Source organism: Hippopotamus amphibius, chromosome 6 (genome assembly GCF_030028045.1).
Source record: "Hippopotamus amphibius kiboko isolate mHipAmp2 chromosome 6, mHipAmp2.hap2, whole genome shotgun sequence".
Lineage (NCBI taxonomy): Eukaryota > Metazoa > Chordata > Mammalia > Artiodactyla > Hippopotamidae > Hippopotamus > Hippopotamus amphibius.
The window spans coordinates 147,682,023-147,704,569 of NC_080191.1; the positions used below are offsets into that span (position 1 = coordinate 147,682,023).

Consider the following 22,547-nt stretch of genomic DNA (forward strand, 5'->3'; position numbering starts at 1 on the left):
TACCTCGCCACATGACAGATATTAACTGCAGGCAAAGAAGAGACGTTCAAATAAAAGGAAGGCACCCTCTGTCCTGTGTCGCCCACCACCCTCCCCTGCTCCCTCTGGATCATGAAGAACAGAGGAGAAAGGTGGAGAGGATAGAAGTGAAGCCACCATGTACCTCCCACCCTCGGTCCCTGGCCTTCCCCGCTACTCCCCCCCGCACCCACCCCCGCATGCTCAGCGCTCACCCAGCCAGCCTTATACGGCCCTCTCACTGTCATCCCCTCCAGCTTTCCCCCTCCTGCTCCCACCAGGGAGCTCTCCCAGTGTCTGTTCTCTGCATCCCCCACTTTCCTTCCCATTCTTAACCTTCCCTACCTCCTTATGCAACTAAGTCATAAAACCTGCCCCAGACTGCATGAGTTTTCACCTTGGTCAGGATGCTAGTTAAGGACTTTTGAGTCTCTATTCAAACAACTTGGGCATAGTCTCAGGACCCCAAGTTTGGACTCACATCTTTTCCAGTGATGCAGTGAAAAAACAGTGTGGTCTAACAGCCAGAGATATGAGAAAAGAGTTTTTGAATCTATAGAGAAGAAAATTCCATGTTCCATATAGCAGCCCAGCAACCTCTTTGACTGCTGTGACTATAATAAAAGTCATTCTGACTTCCAAATAACTAAATTAGAAATGAGCCTCAGAGCACCAAAAATTAAATGGTGAAGAGTGCCAGGACTGAAAAGTGTCAACTAGATGGTTTTTTTTTAAGGTTGACTGTCTTCTGTAAATTTTTAGTCTTCAAAACATGAATATTCATTGGAATTAAGAAAATTACTTGTCGTATTAAACCACTTCGTAGTATCACTCAACATGACTCTTCGGTGCCTGGAAAAGGTAATATTTCTCGCAGTTCTATTCTTTCATGAAAGATTCCATTTCAGCAGCCTCCCCCTAGTCGTGCCCACAGGCTGTGATCTCAGGGGCAGCCCTTCACACTAAAGCACAATGCAGGCCTATTTGAAATCCCCTCGGTCCCTCCAATACATCAAGAGCCCATGACTCACTCCGTCTTTTGTTTCCCTCACTGAAATACAAACGTGCGTCTCACCTTTCTCTCCTCGCTTCTTCTTTGTTCTATCAATATGGTCCTTGAGCTGAATGCGGACCTGTCGTTCATTAGGTTGGTCTCGTATAAATGGATGCTTCATCAGTTGTTCTGTTGCTGGTCGCTGGCTGTGATTCTTTACCAAGCAGCTCTCAATAAAGGACTGGAATTTTTTTGACCTGCCAAACGGAAGAGACGAACCCACAGATAAAAAGACAATCCAAAGAAAAGCAAACTTACATTTTCTGAAATGCTAGAACAACAACAACAACAACAACAACAACAAGAATCGGTCCAATCAGCTGCATAGGGAGGAGCCAATCACAAAGTCAGCCTGGTTCTTCATTAGGTGCAATGGGGTAACACACAACGCAGACAGTGTATAGTAGTTATATCATAAAAGCATTTTTGCACAGTTTATACATGATATCACACAAAAGACCAACAGGCAACAGAGAAGACAAAGAATCACACCTTGAAGGTCTATTGGAATGAGGGAACCAGAGCTGGGCCTTAAAGAATTAGGAGAAAAATCACTCTTGGGAAAGAAAAGACAGTTCAGGGAGGTAGAAAATCAGTGAAAAACTAGAGCTGGGATTGAGCATACGACATGTCAGGGGACACTGAGGAGTTGTCTAAAGGAGTCGGAAAACACAAGCTGGGAAAAGTAAAACCAGGGTAGGACAGGTAAGGGGGAGTACACTCTGTAGAAATGAGCAAGATTCTTATATGGTAAAATGAACATCAGGCAAATGTGTTAACTGGCAAGTTCAGAATCACTTTTGAACTCTGGTTTCCAGTGACGAAGAACAGGACGTATGTGCATGTTTTTGCTATCAATCCACAGACTTGGAAACTTACAGGGACTAAGTTTATACCCAGAAGCAAATTTCTCTCCTTCTAGAAAGGCACCACTTCCTCAGAGATAAACCCTGTGCTAGAGACGCACAAGGGCAGAGGCTAGGGCACACGTCCACAGCGTGGTAGAAATTAATGATGACTTGAGCTGTGATTCACGAGTTGGGCATGCGTGTGGCGGCTGAAGTTCCAAGAAATTGTTCAGCATCATAAATAATTAAGCTCATGACTCTATAGCATGCCTGTCCCAGGCGCTCCACTGTCAGCAGGGCACTTCACCCTCGGAGACCCTGGGGGAGCCCTGCTCACCTCCTCACCGTCCCCACCCTGCTCAGGAATGAATCTATTTTGCGCTCTCTGTTGCCCTCCTGTGGAGCACTGGGGAGTTACAGGAGCGGATCTCCAAGCAAGCGTCCCCAAGCTTCCCAGCAGACCTTATCCATCAACCTTCAGGCCTGAAAGGTGTCAACAGCACACAGAACACAACGGTGAGTGTGTTCTTCAAGACTCAAATGTGAGAGGGCACTGCTATACGCACCACTCTCCACTTCTGCCCAGGTCAAGGCAGGTGTTCACTTTGCTTCATGTTTTTAAGGTGGTACTGAACTATTGGTATTTTTTCCTCCTTACATTTCCAGACTATGTTCAAGCTTTTAAATTATTTTACTTAGAAGTAAAGGTCACCTGAGGGTCAGCTCAGGATGAATCAGGGTTGGAAACACTGAGGACTAAACATAGTAACATCAGGAGGGACATTCTAAGCACCTCCCTTTAAGTGGTTCAGCTTGTACCCCTGCCTCCTCCACGCTGGAAATTCTCCCCCGAGTTGGGATGTGCCTGAGTCATCTTTCCTCCCATGAGCACACTATACGTGTTCAGCAAACAAATGAATGCATGAATGGTTATCGGTGAGCATTCTGGACAAAAGCTGTAATGTGGCTTCAAATCCGTGCTTCTGAGGGACAGAGAGGAAGGCTTAAAGAGAAGAAATTATTTACTACACTTTCTATCCATCAGATTAATCTACGGAGGCACTAATGTGATATCATGTAAGGAAGGACTTTGCAAAACAAACAAACAAACAACCAAAAAAAACCATAATGAAATAATGGACTGTCCTAAGGAATAAACTGAAAAGAATAAGGTTAACCTGCATAAAGAAATAGACAAACTCCATGCAGTGCTCTTCTAGGTAGAAAATCAGCATTAAAAAGATGAAAACAAAAACAAATGAAGACAGAAAGCTATTAAATATTCACGAGGAATGCAAACGGCAGTTCTCTTTTTTTCTGCTTGCAACTTGGAAGAAATAGCTTGTTCTTTATAAAGTGCTCAACTATTCATTAGGGGATGATAAATAAAAGAAAATCATGCCCTATTTAAAAAGAGATCCAGACTTAATAGACTGTACATTCCCCTCCCTGATACTGACACCTCACAAAAGTCAGAGACATCTCCAGGATAAGAGAGTGTTCAGGGAGTTTAATGGAACTAGCTATAAAAGAGTCTTTTTTCCAGTATCTCTCCTGGTAGGAAGGAACCTCAAGAGATATTCAAGAGAATATTTTTGGGCCCAAAGGATGGGCCAAGGTGTGTAGAACTACAAAGCTGGCAGTCTATCCCACGCCATCTGCAAATGGTTCTCAAAGAAGAGAAAATAATGCTTACTTACAACAAATCTTGAAAGATTCATTGTCTCCATTTAAGTTAGTGTGACCAAAGAATCGATACGCTTAATTACACATTTCATTAAAAGTAGAAACACTTCACCTATGTTGAGCATCACCTGACTCTTTTGCTGAGAGGCCTAATAGATTTAAAGTACATTTCTATAACTTTCTTGTTTCAGTCTTGGCTGCTCATCATTTAGTTCTGTTGCTTAAAAAAAAAAAAAAAAGCTCAAGATTAGTAATACTAGTTTCCCAAGGGTTGGCACCAAGAGATAAATGTTAGTGATCGGTGCTTACAGTCTGAGACACTAGCTCTTCTAATACCAGTATCACTGAACACTTTATCTTCCCAGATTTTTCCTGTTTATGTATTAAATTGTGTTAGAGGAATTTAAAATGCCTGAACAATGATTACATTAATCATTATAACCAGCTGGGCTAAAAGTTTTTGGTAATCCTCAGACTCCCTAAATGCAATTTGATCTTTAAAATTTGCACTTGCCCAGAACTACTCTTTTTCTCTACTTCAGTTTCCATCATTTACTAACTGTGCGATTTTGGGCAGATTACTTAACTTTTCTGTGCCTCAGTTTTCCCGGCTGCAAATGGGGATACTGTTAGTTCTTATCTCAAAAGACCATTGTGACGATTAAATGAGTTAATTCACGTGACATACTTAGAACCGTGCCTGCTACATCATAAATGCTGTATGTGTGTTTGCTGCGATTGCTATTGTTAGTACTATTACCATGATGACAATGTCCCAGCATCTCTGACCATCACCAGGCTTAAAGAATAGGAGGATCTGCCTTGAGGGCTACGAGTAGAAATTTGAAGGTGATTTTCCCCACTTGGGTTGAACCAAATAGTATAGAGTTCTTTACGGGAATTATTTTACATATACTAGGATTAGATGTGTTAGCAGGAAAAGTCACCAGGACCACTATTATCGCCAAGGAGACTGCAAAAAAGGTTACTTTAAAAAGTTTGTGTGGTACTTCTTGTTTTGATTTCAGTAAAGTCCAAAGTCACACTACTACTAATAAATTCAGCCTATTTGAAGTATTTTCTGATATTTCCTTTCTATGATCATTATTTTACTCAGAGTCTCTGCCCTCCCTTCCCCAAAGAGCACTGTCATCTCTAAAACAAAAGTGCTTAATAACCCAGCAAGAATCATAACCGGTGTTTCACAAGATAACAGAAATGGTTGTAAGCTCTGGAGTAAAAGCAGAAGGCTGCGGTTCCAGGCTGCCATGAGCCTGGGACTCAGGATAAGCCAGTTAACCTTACCAGAGGCTTCCAGTCTCCATCTGGAGCATGAGTGGTTTGGACCAGGAATCTTATACCTCTTTCCAGTGATAAGCAGTTATGACTTTTCCAGTGAGCTCAATCGAACGCTGCTTTGCCTTTTGTGGAATCTTCACATTTAAAGGGCATGTGAAAAGGACAAGACCAACCATCTTTCACAGGAATAGTCATCTCCGTCCTTCTCCAGAGACCGCTGGAGGGACGTTACGGCATGGGGTATATGCGTGAGGACAGCAGAGCCAGGGTGAGCACGGTGGGAAGAGAAGGGAGAGGAAATCTTTTAAAGGAGATAGTTACCCACGTGGGTTGAATCCAACCACACACACATAGCAGGAGGAGAGACACGGGAGGGGAACATGGGAAAACCACCTCCCTGGTCATTTGGTGAGATAGAGACAGATGGTGAGAGCATCCTTGCTCTCCTCTGATTCAACAGAGGTTATAACCCTCCTGGAGGCCTAATTACCAAATGTCTGAGCTGCTTGAACACTGACTGAAGCCCTGACCACATGACTACCTTAGCCCATGGCCTCTTCTCACGCGCTGTTGGGGTAGGAAGGGCCAGGCTCCTGCTCGCAGGGGTGCTTTCCTTTCTTCCCACAATGAGAGGAGAAAACAGCAGTGCTACTGCCTTTCTTTCCCTGATATTAAGGCTCAAGGAAAAAGTGCTCACACTTAGGGACTAGTACAGCTCTATCTCTACCACTTTAACCTTGAACTTTAAGAGGTCAAATGGTGCAGCAGAAAGAACATGGGAAACAAAGGCTACACAGCCTTGTGCCAGCAGCATAACCTACCTAAGCCTCAGGCTCCCACGCATAAAATGACGACTCAGAGCATCTGTCTGGCAGGGTTGTGGTTAAGAAGAAAAAGGATTATTATGGGATTATATGAAATCATGTGTGTGAAACTTTTGGAAAATGTAAAGCACTACAGAATTTAAAAGAATCGTTCATTCAATTAAAAAATATAAAACATTAAATATGTAATTTACATATACATCTTTATATATATCTTAAATACACACACACATATATAAGTGCTGAGTCTACAACATACATATGCATTGTATGTTGTAGGTTCAGTCATGTTCCTTGGAAAGGAATGCTTATAATGAAGGGTTCACTGCTGAATGCTTATAATGAAGGGTTCACTGCCGTCTCCGCCACAATGGCGCCCCCCTTGGTCATATGCTGGAATATACGCTAGGAAAGGTGCACTTCATCTGATTGCTCATTTAAGCAGAGAATAGCTGGATATAAGAGAACATTTTAGAGTTCTGTTTCTTTTGTTAGGGGAGAAGGGGGGAAAAGGAAAAGGAAAATAGAACTATTTTACTTCCTCCCAAACCCTAGCCTACTTGAAATCACTTTGGACCTGGTTGTTCAAGGCAAGTACTCTGAAGTACCTACATCTTTTCACTTCAACACTGGAATTCTATTGCAGAGAAATTCGAGCCACACCAAGTGTCCTGGGGCCAGGGGCTGCACAACCTTCTTACATAAAGGCTGGGTTCAGAGTGAGAAAGGGCATTTTACTGGGGCTTTTCTTTCCCCTGCCTTGCTCTCAAACAGCCAAGTCATTTTCCCATCCCCTGCCTGGCAGTGTGGGTCTCCTGCTCCTAACTGGCTTTCCTTCCGAGCCAGGCAAGGGCGTGCAAGGAGGCTGGTGATGAAGGCGGCCCAGCCTCCTCACTGTTCCTGGACTGATCCAGCTCCCTGCGGCATTATCAACATGAGCTCTCACCGCCAAAGGTTTGAAGCAGAGAAGTCGGCCTGTATTCCCCCCGACCCAAGTCTGTACGTCTCAGACAAGGTCAGTGCAGGGCTGCTCTCGCTGGAGCAAGGTCAACGGACGCGGAAACCATAGTGCAGGGGCTGGTCACTCACTTTCCTGCGGGGCCAGGTGGGTCCCACAAATGTCAGTGCAGACCAGGGGTAAGAAGGAAACAGGACAAGTGTGGTGACCAACAGATTCCAGCCTCTGGGTTGGGAGAGGCAGTGACTGGGGCAGAAGCACAAGGTCTCACCCTAAAGGGGAGCAGCATCACTGGGCAGCGCAGCACGGCCGCACCTTTGCGAAAAAAAAAAAAAAAGGCCAGAAATCTCCATGAACTGCTCGATCGCCGGATTTTTTGAAGTTGGCAGTTAACACAGGTATTTCTGAAACTCGGTGTCTGGCCACACTGTGCTGGGCAAACAACACACGTGCAATGGTCCGTTTGTCCTCTGTGGTGCAGCTCAGAACCTCTGTTCGGCAGCCGTGAAGGCAGAGGAGGTAGGGAGGGGACAGGGCGGGTGAGGCCCACTGGACACAGCAGCACCCCCACCCCTCCTGGGAGGCTCGGCACCAAGGACGAGCGGGAAGCTAGCGGAGGGCTTCGCAGTGCGGCTGACGCTTCCGAGGGGCAGAAGGGAGCCAACTCCTCCCCGGGAGTCTGTTCCAGAGAGAAGGGAGGAAGCACGGCCTCTGGGTGCCAGGGGATCACGTGCTGTGTGGTGCCCAGTGGACGGCGGTTGCTGGGGAGACGGATGATCTCACACCACGGTGACCCTCCGGAGAGGGGAGGGGGGATGCTGTGCCTCCTTGTTACCCATGGCAACTCCCACTCTCTCCCTGTGCAGCCCTAGGCAACGAACTCCGAGGCTGTCGTCTCTTCTGGCGGTTTCCTTTCCCTCTCTCTGCGCAGCAGGCCTTTCTCTTGTTCTGCCAGGGTCGCTACATCATTCCTGGTTGATGGTATTAATTAAGATTGCTCTTGTACAGTGGAGGGTGAAGCTGCGTGGGTGCGTGAGAAACAAGAGGGCCTCGGGCAAGGACCGGACATGAAGTGGTATGAAAAGGGGCAGAAGAGTCTTGTCCCTTCATGCTTCAGCTGCCCAGAATATGTCTCTAGAAAAGGGTAGGAGGTCATAAGTGGTCCAGGAATTGGGCCCAGGGCAAAGGGAATCAGAAGTGAGAATGTACCAAGGAGGATACACCATATCCACAGGGAGAAAGGGAGGAGCGATGAATTCTTGTCAGAAAATGATAAGATACAAAGACCCTGATGTAAGTGCACAAAAATTCGGAAGTCCGGCCCCTGGCCTAACCTGTAGAACTCTGTTCCCAAACTCCAGTCAGTCACACACTACCAACACAATTTTTTACCATACACTTCACCATCCGTACAAGTATTCACTTAGTATTTTTCTTTAAATTAAGTCACTTTTTATGTGAGTTAGTTTATTAAGTGGAAAGGTTATATCACTGCCCAAAATAAGAAGCCAGTATCACTTTCCATAAAGAGAAAGCAGCAGCAAAAATAAAAATGATAAATGTTCATGCACAGAGCAGTGAAATCATCTCCCATACCACCAAGTGTGTAAAATGCATTTAGGGAATTAATGTCTTAAGGAACAGAAGAAAAGTCAGCCAATCTAATGGGCTGATTCTAAACTATCACCCTTTCTGATGAGATGTTCTGCGCTACCCGGAAAGATATTACTCAGAGTGATAAATCAAAGCGTTTCCATGCCATTACTTGGGTTCCACTACCCATTTTAGCTAAATATTTCCTTACCTTGAAGGTGTGAAGATAAGGACTTCCTGTGCAAATAGCAGGTCCTCAATATGTACTTTAAGATGAATGACAGCATATGGGAACTCACTCACCAAGTCTCAGTACATATTAGTCTAATCCTGTCAGCAGGACCTAAGGATCTGAGCTCATCCAAAAGAGAATCACAGAAGACCCTGCCCTTGGATCTGCAAAACACCGAAGACCAAACTCACCACTTCTTAGACTTCAGCCGAGGCGCTGGGTTCCGGGGGATGAGGAAGAGGGCTCGCATGGGGTGCATGTCACACAGAGCTGCAAGAGACCAAAACCAGGGCCAGCTCGGGTCAGGAGCCCAAACCCAGGCCAAGCCCGTCCTAGCCGTGCCACGAACGCGGCCAAATGGCTCCCTGAGTCCAGGCATGTCCAGTGAGCAGCGTCAGAAGATCAAAAAGCTTCCGTCTGGTGAGCAGTTAAATGAGTTGATTACAGGAGTCTCATAAAATCCAACATATTTTAACTAGAGCTTGTTAACATGTCTACTTTTCACTACATTTTTAAGGAAAATAAGTTAAAGGCTCAACAACTTTAGCTTTGCTATAAATAACCATCTAAGACTCCAAGTAAACAACATCAAGATAACAACTACAGTGGAGATGGTAAGTTATTTTTAATGAGTAAAATCCCAAATTATAAAAGATATTTGATAATCCACTGTCTATTTCTTAGACGCTGAAGGCTCATCCAAAAGCAATGTTATCTGCATGGATTTTTGGAGTATAAAGCGCTAGACCAGAACCCCTTTCTATCTATATTTCCAAACACCTTGAATGGCTTTTCAGGCTTTTCAGGTTTTTTTTTGCTTTTTGGTTTTTTTTTTGGTTTTATTTTGTTCAGTAGCCCCAGGAAGACCAGAGGATTAAGGCAAAGGAAAGTCTGGCAGAAGAGGCATAAAAATATCTCAAATGGATGACATTATCATTTATAGTGAAAACACATACATTCTTATTTTAATCAGAACATTTCACTAGTTTACTTTTCAAACATCTGGGGGTACCTTTTGCTTTGTGCCTAGAATAAGAACACATTCTCCCCCAAAGCTAAAGGATTCGGTGGGTGGAAGTGCATCTTTAGCCCCCTCTACGACTCATTAAGACTGATGATATGGTTTCGATATGATGATATGCCGATATTATTTTTCTGATTCATAAATGCCTATTAGAATTGTGCATGAGGGGAATGTTGTCAGTAAGCACTCCAATTATGCTACAGATGAATTCTAACAGCTCTGCAGTGAGAGGTAAGAAAACTGTTAACTTGAGGGGAAAAGTCATATGAGCACCGCGACCCGTCATACAGATGAGGGGCCTGCTTTGGTCCAGGTCCCCTGCAAAGCAGATACCAAGGCGGTATTAAACACGAGGAGATATTACTTGGGGAAATTCCTGTCTGAAAGGAAATAGAGAGGGAGCCAGGGAAGGCTGGGAGAGCTGTCAGATTGCTGGCAAGTCTGATGGGCGTGAAGGCGGGGGGGAGAAAACGTAGGTGGAAGGGTGCTAGGCTGTCCTGCAGTCTAAGGAAACCAAGGCGGGAAACTAAGGAGTGAAAGCTGCCTTCCAAGGCATCCCCTGTCTTCCAGGAAAGGGTCTGCCTTATACGCCTGCCACACTCGGTCACTGCTGGGGCGTGGCCCTCAACGGTGCAGCCTCAGTGCCATCGTGGTAGCCGCCCCTGGTCAGTTGCGTTTCCTGGGTGGAGTCTCTGAGGCGCATGTTCGTGGCGACCCCGGGGTTGGGGAGGTTCTCTGCGGGCCAGAGCTCCAGATCTCCAGGAAACTGGAAAGGTTCTCCAGGTTGCTAGAGTCCTGGTCACTCTGTCTCCAATAAGCAGAGAAATCTAAAAATCTAAACATTGGTACTTTAATAGGAATGAGAGCAACTGAGTGCAAGTGTTCGCAGAGCCCATGCCCTGAAAATTGGCTTTGAATTTTCGATACGTTGCCATTTAGAGTCTTTATGGTTTGGTCCCAGTTTTACCACAGGTGGAGAGTAGTTCAAGAATACACTGCACACCGGATCTATAAAACAGACAAGGCTCCTCCGAGTTTGCTTCTCTTTTCTTTCTTGTTAACCCTCAGAAACACAAGATCCTCCCACCACTCTGAAATGAATGGATTCCTGGTTGATTTAAGATGACTCTGCTTTCTCAATATGCCAGCTTGAGTCCATGCAGGGCTCGGTGTAGCAGAAATAAAGCTACTGCAGCTCCTGGCAAGGAAGCGTCCGTACCTGCAGAGCAGACCAGCAACAGATTTCACCCAGAGGAAGGTACTTACGGGGAGCACCTTCTGCCATCTCTATAGCGGTGATTCCCAAAGACCACAAGTCACTCTGAAAAAGAAGGAAGGCACAGACACATGTGTTAATGCAGTCAACAAACGACAACTTGGCTAAACCTGGTAAGTGCTTCAGAACCGCCTGTGGGAAAGCCGTCCAGCCGTCTCTTTACAAACCGATATCGCCCACTAAGCTTAAAAGCAAGAATAGCCTCATTCACTTTTCATTGATAATACCTTTCATGGTGCCTGACACACTGTTGAGTTTTCAATACACGTATGAAAAATGAATGTACGGTTTCAAACATTAATGTATCACTAAAACTTATCTCTTGATTAAACCATATGAAATTGCTGCTATTCAACTGTTTTTTAACTAACTGCGCATATTCAAAGAGTACCATTTGAAAGAGTTGGATGTGTGTATACACCTGTGAAACCATCACCACAAACAAGACAGCAAACACATCCATCCCCCAAAAGGTCCCACCTGCCCCTTCGTAGTCTCTCCCGCCTGCCGTTCCTGCCCCCAGCCCCAGTTCCTGTTCCAAGGCAATCACTGATCTGCTTTCTGTCACTATGGATTAGTTTGCATCTTCTAAACTTTTGTATAAAACGAAAATCCTCTGGTTTCTTTCGCTTAGCATAATGTATTTAAGGTCCATCCACATTGCCGCGTGTATCTGTACTTCGGTCCTTCTTACTGCTGAGCAGTGTTCCACCGTATGGATATACCACAATGTGCTTATCCATTCACCTGTTGATGGACATTTGGGTTGTTTCCAGTCAAGGCCATTAAAAATAAAGCTGCTACAAATACTTATGTACTGCGTATGAATGTATACTTTTATTTCTTTTAAGTAAAAACCTAGGAGTAGAATGGCTAAATCCCACAGTAGATGCTAGATCATATAGTATTTATGGTCAATTGTTTTTAATCTACAAAAATAGCAATTTCATATCATTTAACCAAACAAGATGAGGATGGGAAGCTTTTGGATGGTGGTGTTCACTGCTGTATCTCAGTGCTTAGAATAGAGTCGGCCACAGTAGCAGGTGCTCGATATATTTGTTGACTGAATGGACAATATCTTTTCTCTTGTAAGTAGACAAATATGTAAAATAGAAATCCTATACCCTTATAGTCATTTTATTCTCAGACTGACTTTTACATTCTTATCAGAATTTTCTAGGCTAATGCCTCCGCCTCAACCTGTGCAATCCCCACCTCCAGTACTATGCTTCTCCCTCACTCTGTGCCCATCACTCAGTAGTTTATAAACAGTGCACAGGAAGGAAGCAAATCAAAAGATGGGAAAACCAAGTTAGGAAATGCCAAAAAAGATTGGTAAGAAAACATGTGTAAAATTTGGATCAATGGCCCACAATCCTGATGAAGACTCTCACCCTCCTTTCATTTTCAATGTATCCTGCGTTTTGTACATAATTCCAAGCTCTCACCTGAAACCTCACTCAGATTTCAGAGATCAAAGTTAACTTTCCTTGCTATTCCCATCAAACAAATATCAAGGCCACACGGAAAGGAGATGTAACTGGACGGGAACTATGAAATCCACCCTGAGCCATTCCTTAAAATCAAACTTCTCAGTATCCTGTGGGTGACATTCAGGCTTGTTCACTATTTGGACCAAAACCCATATAACCCAGAGGGGGCTTTCTGGGGGACCTAGACTCTTGCCTAAAGTGGGGTCTACCTTCGGGCAGGCGGCTGGGGCACACAGTAACCCCACACTAGGATCAAGGCAGAGGATTCTTTCACTCACGAGCCCATCAACCTGTCCACATACATGTTCCAAGTTCTCAGTCCAACTGGGGATAACAACGCATCGGAACAAAACCACTGTTCACAGATTCCAAGTAACTTCTCTGCACAGAACACAACTCAAGAGGCAACTATTATCCTTTCTCCTGGTTCCATTGCAAGGCGTATTCAAAGTTGTCATTGAACACACACACACACACACACACACACACACACACACACACGGCTGGCACAGCCCAGAAGGTGGCTGAGTCTTCCCATAGGCTGCTAACCTTGCTCACTGACGCTCCTGAGCTTCCTTCCGGAGCGAATGGGGAAGGCCCAGCCCACCCACCACCGGCTGGCTCAGGGGCAGTAACCGGTAAAGATGAACACAGAGCTCTCTTGTACCTGGAACGTTATGGTTGACTGACACAGACAGTCGTTGGGGAACATGATGAAAACCCTGAGTCACTCACTGTGCAGGAGGCATTTAACAGGAAACACAGCAAGAACAGTCTGGAGACGGAGGACCAGGCTGTTCTGATAAGACTCCAGGTCTCGGTCGTTCCCTCACCACCTTCCCAGCATCTCTAAGGAACCGAGTGTTTCTGCAGTGTGAGCCGAGGTGCAAATATGAAGGCGGGGGCCAGGGTCTACGCCGCTACCTGCCACCGCAGGCTCACAGTAAAATGACCTTCAAGTCTAGGAAGCCTGAGCTGGTTAGAAAGCCAACACAGCTGAAAGGAAATGATGGAACTGGGATAAGAAAGGCTCCAGGCTGGTCCTCAGACGGGGCAAGAAAATGCTCAGAAAACTCAGGCAAACTCTTGCCTTTGGGGCCTGGCTCCAGCTCTTCCCCCTGCCTGCAGCACCGACCCCAGCTATGTCCCGGCTGACTCCCCCCTCCCCGTGAAGTCTTTGCTGGGACGCCACGTTGTCAGTGAGGCCCCCCAAACCTCTCTCCCAGCGCTGCCAGGACCCGTCCCCCGTCCAACTTTTGTCCCCCAGAGAACTGATCACCTTCCAACAACGGTGTAATTGACTTGCCACTAATTCATTATGATTGTGTTCATTGTTTGTGTCCCCTGCTCCTAACACATACACACACACACACACACACACACACACACACACACACACACGAACACGACGTCCACCAGGGCAGCGATCTTTGTTCTGTTGACTGGTACGTAGCACCAGAACAGTCCGTGGCACCTAATGGCACTTATTATATACTTGTTGAATGAACGAACATATGAAAGATGCATGAGAGAAAGGAACCAAACCTAAGTGTCTGAAGGCTGTTAGACCTTTTGTAGATCATCTAGTCCAACTTTTCATTTCACAGATGAGAAACAAATGACTCCCCCAAGATCACAGAGCAACTCAGCACCAGGTTTTAATCAGAGCTGGGTCTCCTGCCTCCTAGGCTTTTTCCTTTAACTATCATCACAATGTAAGGACCTGAGAATGCACTTATGAAAAACCAACTTATTAGGGGCCCATAAAATAATCGCTTCAGATTCCTTCTTTGTCTACAGGTAACTTAAGACGCTGGCGACTCAAACGAAGGTGCTGAGATTCAGTGAGGCACACGCCAAACAAGTGTTCAACTTCCGAGAGGCAGCGTGAATAGTCTTCTAAGTCAGACAGACCTGGATTCAAGTCCAGGTTCCAATATTAATCATTCCCTCGTCCTCTGCTGTGAGGTGAGTCTGTTTTGCCTGCCGAGTTTAGTCTTCTATGATTGCCCTCTCTTTGCTCACGGCTAACCCAACAGGCATTTCAACCCCCACTTCCCTTGCTGCCTCCACTTCAGAGTATAGGAAAACTAAACGTGTTTATCCACATTTCCCTGCAACTAAGGATGGCAGTTAAGGACGTGACCTAGTTCTGGTCAATGAGACCCAGGCAAACATCTTCCGGGGGCTTCGGGGGGGGGGGGGGGGGGGGAAGCTTTCGCTTTTCCTGAAATAAGTGACAAATATAAATGGCGCCTTGACGACTCTTTCCCACGTCTTAGTGCCTTGAACGAAACTATGCTACCTGCAGCTATAGCATCCATCTTGCACCATGAGGCAATAAGTCAATAAATTAATGATGACACGGCAGAAAGGTAGGAGCCTGGGTTTTGAAAACATCAATGAGCCACCACATCAACCCTGGACTGCCTGCCTCCCGGCTTCCGGTGACTTAAGAAACGTAAGTACAGCTAAAAGCATTTCTTACCGATCAAATGTATAGAGCAATAATCTGAGGAAGCATATTTTGACAGTAAGGAAAAAGAGAAGTCCCAGTTGTCAGGAGATCCTGGATTTATTCCATCGGAAGCAGGAAGGGTTAGTGAAGAAAGATGCTTTCTTTATTCAGTACACAGCATCTCAGATCCTCTCTTAGGCCGCCTTCCCCAAACCTCCCAAACGACCCCTTCAAACCAAAGGTCACAGCATCCCAACTCCTGTGCAATCTTTGTCACATGACCAGGCCAGAAATTACTTCTTCTTTAAGCCTTTATTTGATATCATTAGGATCTTTTTGCCCCCACCCCCCGCCCCTCTGGGATTCTCTTGTATTCCAAAAGGAACATTTATATTCCTGGCTGTACATACCCAGAGCTGCTTGTAAGCTGCGCTTAACTGCCCATGCTAGAAAGCAATAAACGTCCTTGACGGGCCTTGTTTAAGCCTTTGGATACATTAGCAAGTCCCAGAGACACTTCAGAACTTAAATATGGGAGAAAATGTTCCAATTACAACTGGCAAGACAGATCACAGGAGACGAGAGAGGAAAGAGGGAGGAACAAGATGAGGAGAGAGAAGTTCCCTTCGTGGCCGTGGTGTGACTCATCTTGGCAGGAGCTGGGTAATTCATTGTTCTGGAGGTGCTGTGCAGCCTGGTCTGTGGCATGATTAACAGCCCAGTCCTGTGTGCATGACAAACAGAACAGAGACAAATTCTAGTGCCTCTGAGAAGGCAGAGAGGCAAGCATACAACTTCTGGCTGGTGGAGGGCCAGCTGGCACGAAAGCAACTTGCACGTAACGAGAGAGCATTCCTCTTGGGGCTGGGCCGCTCAACAAGTGAAGGAAAGAACATTTTCAGATGGCCAAGCCAGCCACACAAGGAAAGAGAGGCAGGGGGGCCCAGGAGAAGAGCCCCAGTGTGCCCCGAGAGGCAGAAAGAACACATGCTGCGCAGCCAGCAGACCTGGGCGAGCCCCTGGACTCCTCTGAACCCACCTCCTCACCTGTAGCACGAAGAGAACACCTACCTGGCAGGGTTGATACGAGAATTCAATAAGATAATGTATGCAAAGTTCATAACACAATGCAATGTACATAGTGGGTATTTAATAAATACTGGTGCAGACAGATCCTGAGGTCCAGTTATCACTGACCGGCAGCTCAACCAGCAAACCTGAGTCAGGTAAGGTGACAAGGAACCCTGGTCCTCAAAGAAGTTGCTGGGAGGATGCAGGAGCAAACAGGAAGCTTAGGGGAAGCAAACAGGAAAGGGCGTGTCCCTCCTCCTCCAGCCTTGCAGTCTACCCAGATGGACGGGTAGAAATGGGGTTAGCTGAGTCCTGGCCCCATCATCCCACAGCACAGGGTAGCAAGGTGGTCTAGAGCTGACAGACAGTAGCTTCACAACAGGCATCACAGATGCAGTGGGTTCCACCAAGTTTTACCAGGACCAAGCAATCGGTCTTTTTTACGGAGACCAGAAATTAATCTTCTGTTGGGTAATTTATTCATTACTCACTTTCTGGCAATGTTCCAGCTGGGAAAAGGAAATTGAATTTACTGTATGGGGTCCATAAGGGCAGCACCTTAATCTAGAGATAGAATTTATAGAGAAGCAGATTCTGGCTCAATGTAAGCAGATAATTAGAGGTGTATAATACAGACAGTTACAATCCTATCATATTGATGTTTTGGGGGGATTTTTGTTTTTGTTATTTGTTTTGTCAAAATGGCTCCAAATGGCAGTACCTTCATATGACACATAAGCACAAATTTTAACTATCATATATTGAGTATTTACCAAATAGGCATTGAATTAATTCCTTCACGTTAGCTCACTTTATTCTAATATAACCTTGTAATATACAATCGTTATTCTCACAGAGGCTCAGAAAGGTTAAATAACTTCCCTGAAGGAATACAGTGCAAGGAGATGAATTCTACATTTTAAACCACTCCTGTCCAACTTCAAATGGCTGACTTATTCCCTATGTTATATACTTATACGCTACATTGTATATACACAGGGTGGTGAGTTCAGAGGGGCTGAGGATATTCAAGCAGAGGTAGTTATTCACAATCTCATTTCTCACGGAGTCCCTTGTTCATCTACATGTGTTATCTGACCAGAGGGAAAATGCTGGAAGAACAGCTTATTCTCTTCACCTGGGGATCAGCCTGGAGCCCAGAGGAGGTGGTGATATGTCTGACTATGGAATCCTGTGTAGGTGGGTGTGAACATAGAGCATGAGAAATATGTCTAACAGAGGTTTGTTTCCACTGTAATAATAATGCTGGTGTCTGTATCATCCTTCCTTCTTACCGCACGGAGATGGGAACATTCATTGAAATTTCAATAGATTGAGGCCAGGCCTCGTTTGAGAAGTAAACCTCATTCTGCCGACGTGAGCATCGTCCTCTCAGGTGACACCCCGCATACGTCTCGGTGATGCTCCCCCCACTAGTCAGGGTGCTCACGTTATCTCCAGTAGAGCCTCTTACCTACAGGTAAGATGCTCTTTTCATTCTGCCTGAAGAAAGCCTATGACCCGTAACACAGGAGAATGAGTACTTGCTCTACAGCCAGAACACAACACGCACCGAAACCGTGCAGGAGACACCTATGTCTTTAAATGGTCCAGAGCATCTGTGTGCAACGTCTCATAAACAGAGTTTAGGTGAATAACAAACGACGTGAACACAGATCGGGCCAGTGCCTTGGCGGTGGGGTTGAGGGGGTATGCCACTTCACTGTACTTCTCTTACTTGACTAAACTACTATAAAAGCATGACTGGTTCCTGCGTTAAAAAATTAGAACAGGACAGAAAGATATACAAAATAAAAAGTTTCAGTTTTCCATCCACATGCCATTTATCCACGGGGTAGGGGAGAATAAGTCCCTATTATGTGTACTATACTGCAAGTTGCTTTGTGTACCTAACATTGTATCTCGGGATCTGCCCAACTGCATATATACACACTACATCGTTGTTCAGATGGCTGTGTAGTATTCCAGTGGGCAGATGTGCCAGGCTTTTATACAGCCAATTCCCTATGCATGGGCTTCTGGCCACAGAGAACTTTCCTTCGTGAGTAGTTCTGTTAAAGCAATAAATACATAGGATGATAAAATCCTTGGCAAATCCCATCCAACTGAAATGAAATTCTAGTTAAAAAAAAAAAACAATTTAAACAGCCTAGGAATTCTGAACAGTTTTATTAATTCCAAGTCTTTTGAATGCTTATTATTAAATGAGAAAGCTTTCATTATTGCCCCACATACTTATCAGGAAAATGAAACCTTTCCTTTTACTTGAAGTGTTTTGACAGATTTTCTGAAAACAAGAAAGGAAGGGCCTCTAGGGGAAAGTGAACACACCAGGCAAATGAGATTCTGGCACTCCTCCTCAGGATAGGGGTTATTTTCAGTCAGTTACTTACTGCACCCAGTAGATATCAGACAAAACAAGATTGCAAAAGAAAAAAAAGCATGAGCTCTTCAGACTACTTTCCTACAGAGGCTCTTATTTTATTGAATTTCTTTAGTTTAAAAAAAATTATAGCAGTTTCTAAAGACACAGTAGACATAAAATAATAAATAATATTCAAGAAATAATCAGATATTTATAGTAAAACCCAACTATACTCTTTTGCGTTTTGTCTCTTTATTTTAAAGAAAGGGCTTTTGTGATAGAAAATTGAACAAAGCCCAGTGGCCTTCAAGTCATTTTTTATTCTAAACATGCCCTCTAGAATGAAAGTATCTACAGCACGTGAGCGCCCAAAATGCTGACATCAGTTTCTGAGGCTGGGATACACAAGCTGGCTCAAATGGACAACCAAACACACAGTAACAAACCATTGAGCTTTGACGGGGTTGCAAATGGACTTTCTAGTTGAAAACTGCACATACAGATAGAGCTTGGCTAATTCCTTTTGCATAGTGGGCATTCAATAAATACACGCTGAGAGAATGAATAAATGGCTTTGAAAGTCAATGTATTGTCAAGCCGTCTCCTGGTGACAGGCCACATTCCTAAGCATAGTGAACAGAAAAAAGAATAAGATCTGATGCCAAGAAAGAAGTAGAAACATTCTTTAAAGTATAGCTTCTTCTCTGATCCACAGTAAAACTGCAAAGTAGTTGAAATGAATCTTCAAAGAACCCCCAAACCTTCCTTTCTGCTTGGTCTTCCTAATCCGCCCTTTTGTCATGCGCCTTCTTTCACCCACGACAAGTGACCAGTGAAGCTCATATTCTTGCCATGACTTCTTCCTCTTGTACAACCTACATTTGTGACAATCCTAAAAATCGAATTCGCACTAAGGTCTAAAATGACAGATATGGTTGAATCTGTTCTCTCGTTAAGATTCTTTATTTTTAACAAAAGACACAGAAAGGAATCTTCAACGTGTTAATGTCTCAGGGTACTTTCGTAGCCACATGGACCTTCCAGCATCTCTGAAATCACCCTGTGCAGCACGATGCTCCCTGCGATTATTCACACACCAGGCTTTGTCCACACCTAGGGGTATGCAATAGGCTCAAAACTTTTTCACTGATCCCAAACTACATTCCTTAGCCATAATCTGAAGAAAGAGGTTTAAGATATCAGTTTAATTCCAAGCTTCAGCTTGACCAGAGGAATTCCTCTTCTAGTTACTCTACTGAAAACAACTAAGTCACAGGGATCTTTTTTTTCATTTTATTTTAAAAAATTTTTGGCTGCACTGCACTGCATATGAGATCTTAGTTCCCTGACCAGGGGTCGAACCCACTCGCCCTGCATCTGAAGTGCAGAGTCTTAACCATGGGACCACTAGGGATGTCCCACAAGGATCTATTTTGTGCCACAGAACAAAAGTCCCATATATACTACAGCCAGCCAAAATACTGAAAAGGCTAAGCTGTTAAAAGCATGAAACACTCTGATTCTCCGTGGTATGTTATAAAGCAGTCTAAGATATCTGTGGCCCAGATGTAGACTAGTTAGCACTTGTTAAGTATAACTATAGTTTGAAGAATTGCTTATAGCCAATTATGATATGCATACCTGGTCTGGGACATATATTTTGTAGTGGCTCCTCTGAAGGGATCTGCAAATCAAATTATTTAAATGTGCTTTTCATTAGCAGTTTAAATAAATGACATTTATTTTGGCAAGAGATTAATTTTTAACTTGGCAGCTGTTTTCAGACAGATTGTTGTCAGGTTATTACAGTGACTAACTCTGAAAGGAGGAAATTTACAGGAGATTATTTTGTTTTTAGACCTTCAAGCTTGCATTTCTCCAAAGAAGCAAATAATTTTGTCAGTGCCCTGAGACACTGGTTCCCAAAGACATTGCAATGTTTGCATCTTTGTGACCTGATTTCAATAATAACCCCATATGTAGAAAACTAAAAATGTTCTTTAATAGAAGAATTCTTCAAATATACTCTTCAGAGGCTGTTTTGTTGGTAAATTGGATATTTATATGGGAGTGCATCAGAGAGGAACAGGGTAATATATGGGGAAGAGCTCTGAACAGAGAGTTGGGAGCTGTGGGGTCAAGTCTGTGAGAAGATCTCTAACTGGGTGTGCATTTGCAAAGGTCTTGGTCCTCAGTTTCCATATCTGTAAGATAAGGCATTAAAGTCCATTGGTGAGAAGTTCATGCACCTACATTCTTTGAAAAAACAAAATTGACAAACCTTTAGCTAGACTCACTAAGAAAACAAGAGAGAAGGCCCAAATAAATGGAATCAGAAATAAAAGAGACGTTACAACAGACACCACAGAAATACAAAGGACTGTGAGACTACTATGAACAGCTATATGCTAACAAACTGGACAATCTAGAGGAAACTGATAAATTCTTAGAAGCATACAATCTTCCAAGACTGAATCATGAAGAAATAAAAAATCTGAGTAACCAATCACTTGTAAGGAGATTGAAATAGCAATCAAAAACCTCCCCTAAAACAAAAGTTCAGGACCGAGAGTCTTCACTGATGAAGCATTCAAAAAAGATGTAATACCTAACCTTCTCACAGTCTTCCAAAAAAATAAAGAGGATGGAACCCTTCCTAATTCATTTGACGAAGCCAACATTACCCTGATACCAAAACCAGACAAAAAAAGAAAATTACAGGCCAATATCTCTGACAAACATAGATGCAAGGATCCTCAACAAAACATTAACAAACCGAAACAACACCACATTAAAAGGATCAAGTGGGATTTATTCCAGGGATGCAAGGAAGGTTCAACCTGGAATCAATCAGTGTGATTAACAAACTGCATGGTATTGGCAGAAAAACAGACACACAGAATGGAACAGAATCAGAAGCCCTCCACACATATAGACAACTAATTAAGACAAAGGAGCCAAGAACATACAATGGATAAAGGAAAGTTTCATCAATACATGTGGTGCAAAACTGGACAGCCACATGCAAAAGAATGAAACTAGACTGGCATCTTACACCATACACAAAAATTAACTCAAAATGGATTGAAGATTTGAATATAAGACCTGAAACCATAAAACTCCTAGAAGAAAACACAGGTGGTATGCTCTTCGACATCAGTCTTAGCAATATCTTCTTGAATATGTCTCCTCAGGCAAGGGAAACAAAAGCAAAAATAACCACATTACAATAAAAAGCTTCTGCATGGCAAAGGAAACCATCAACAAATCAAAAAGACAACCTACTGAATAGGAGATGATATTTGCAAGTTATATATCCTATAAAGGGTTAATATCCAAAAGATTAAAAACTCATACAACTCAACAACCAAAAAAACCCCCAAACAGTTTAATTAAAAAATGGGCAGAGGAGATTAAGGACATTTTTTCCAAAGAAGATATATAAATGACCAATGGACACATGACAAGATGTTCAACATCACTACTTCTTAGGGAACTGCAAATCAAAACCACAATGAGACATCACCTCACATTTGTTAGAATGGCTTAATCAAAAAACACGAAATAGCAAGAGTTGGAGAGTGTGTAGAAAAAGGGAACCATCGTATACTGTTGGTGAGAATGTAAACTGCTGCAGTAACTATGGAAAACAGTACAGAGATTGCTTAAAAAATTAAGACTAGAACTACCATGTGATTCAGCTATTCCACTTCTGGGTATCTATCCAAAGAATATGAAAACACTAATTGGAAAAGACTCAAGCACTGCAGTAATATTTACAATAGCCAAGGTATAGAAACAACCTAAGTGCCCACTGATGGGTGAATGGATAAAGAAGATGTAGTGTGTGTACACACACACACACACACACACACACACACACACACACACACACAATGGAATACTACTCAGCCATAAAAAAGATGAAATCTTGCCATTTGTGATAAGATGAATGGACTCTGAGACTATTATGGTAAGTGAAATATGATAGATGGAGAAAGACAAATACTGTATGATTTCACTTATATGTGGAATATAAAAAATAAATCAACAAACAGGACAAAAACAAACACATAGTTACGGAGAACAGACTGGTGGTTACCATAGCAGGAGGGGGGTGGGAGGGAGTGCAAAATGGGTAAAAGGAATCAATTGTATAGTGACTGATAGAAACAAGACTTTTGGTGGTGAGCATGCTGTAGTGTATACAGAAGTTGAATTATAATGTTGTATACATGAAACTTATATAATGTTATAAACCAGTGTTACCTCAAATAATTTAAAAAATGGTCCATTCACATATGAAACTAGTCTAGGTACTATC

General features: G+C 43.6%; 1 protein-coding gene across 6 annotated transcripts in view; it reads right to left on the minus strand.

Annotated features, from left to right (window-relative positions):
* TNIK (TRAF2 and NCK interacting kinase) overlaps nucleotides 1–22,547 on the minus strand; it is a 385,050-nt gene that overhangs the window by 94,367 nt on the left and 268,136 nt on the right. For all 6 annotated transcript variants that reach the window (XM_057738433.1, XM_057738432.1, XM_057738430.1 and 3 more), the window contains exons 8-10: nucleotides 10,803–10,857; nucleotides 8,704–8,782; nucleotides 1,094–1,269 (exon numbers count right to left, since the gene is read on the minus strand). In XM_057738433.1, the coding sequence (XP_057594416.1) occupies nucleotides 1,094–1,269; nucleotides 8,704–8,782; nucleotides 10,803–10,857 (310 nt within the window). The remainder of the gene's footprint in view (nucleotides 1–1,093; nucleotides 1,270–8,703; nucleotides 8,783–10,802; nucleotides 10,858–22,547) is intronic.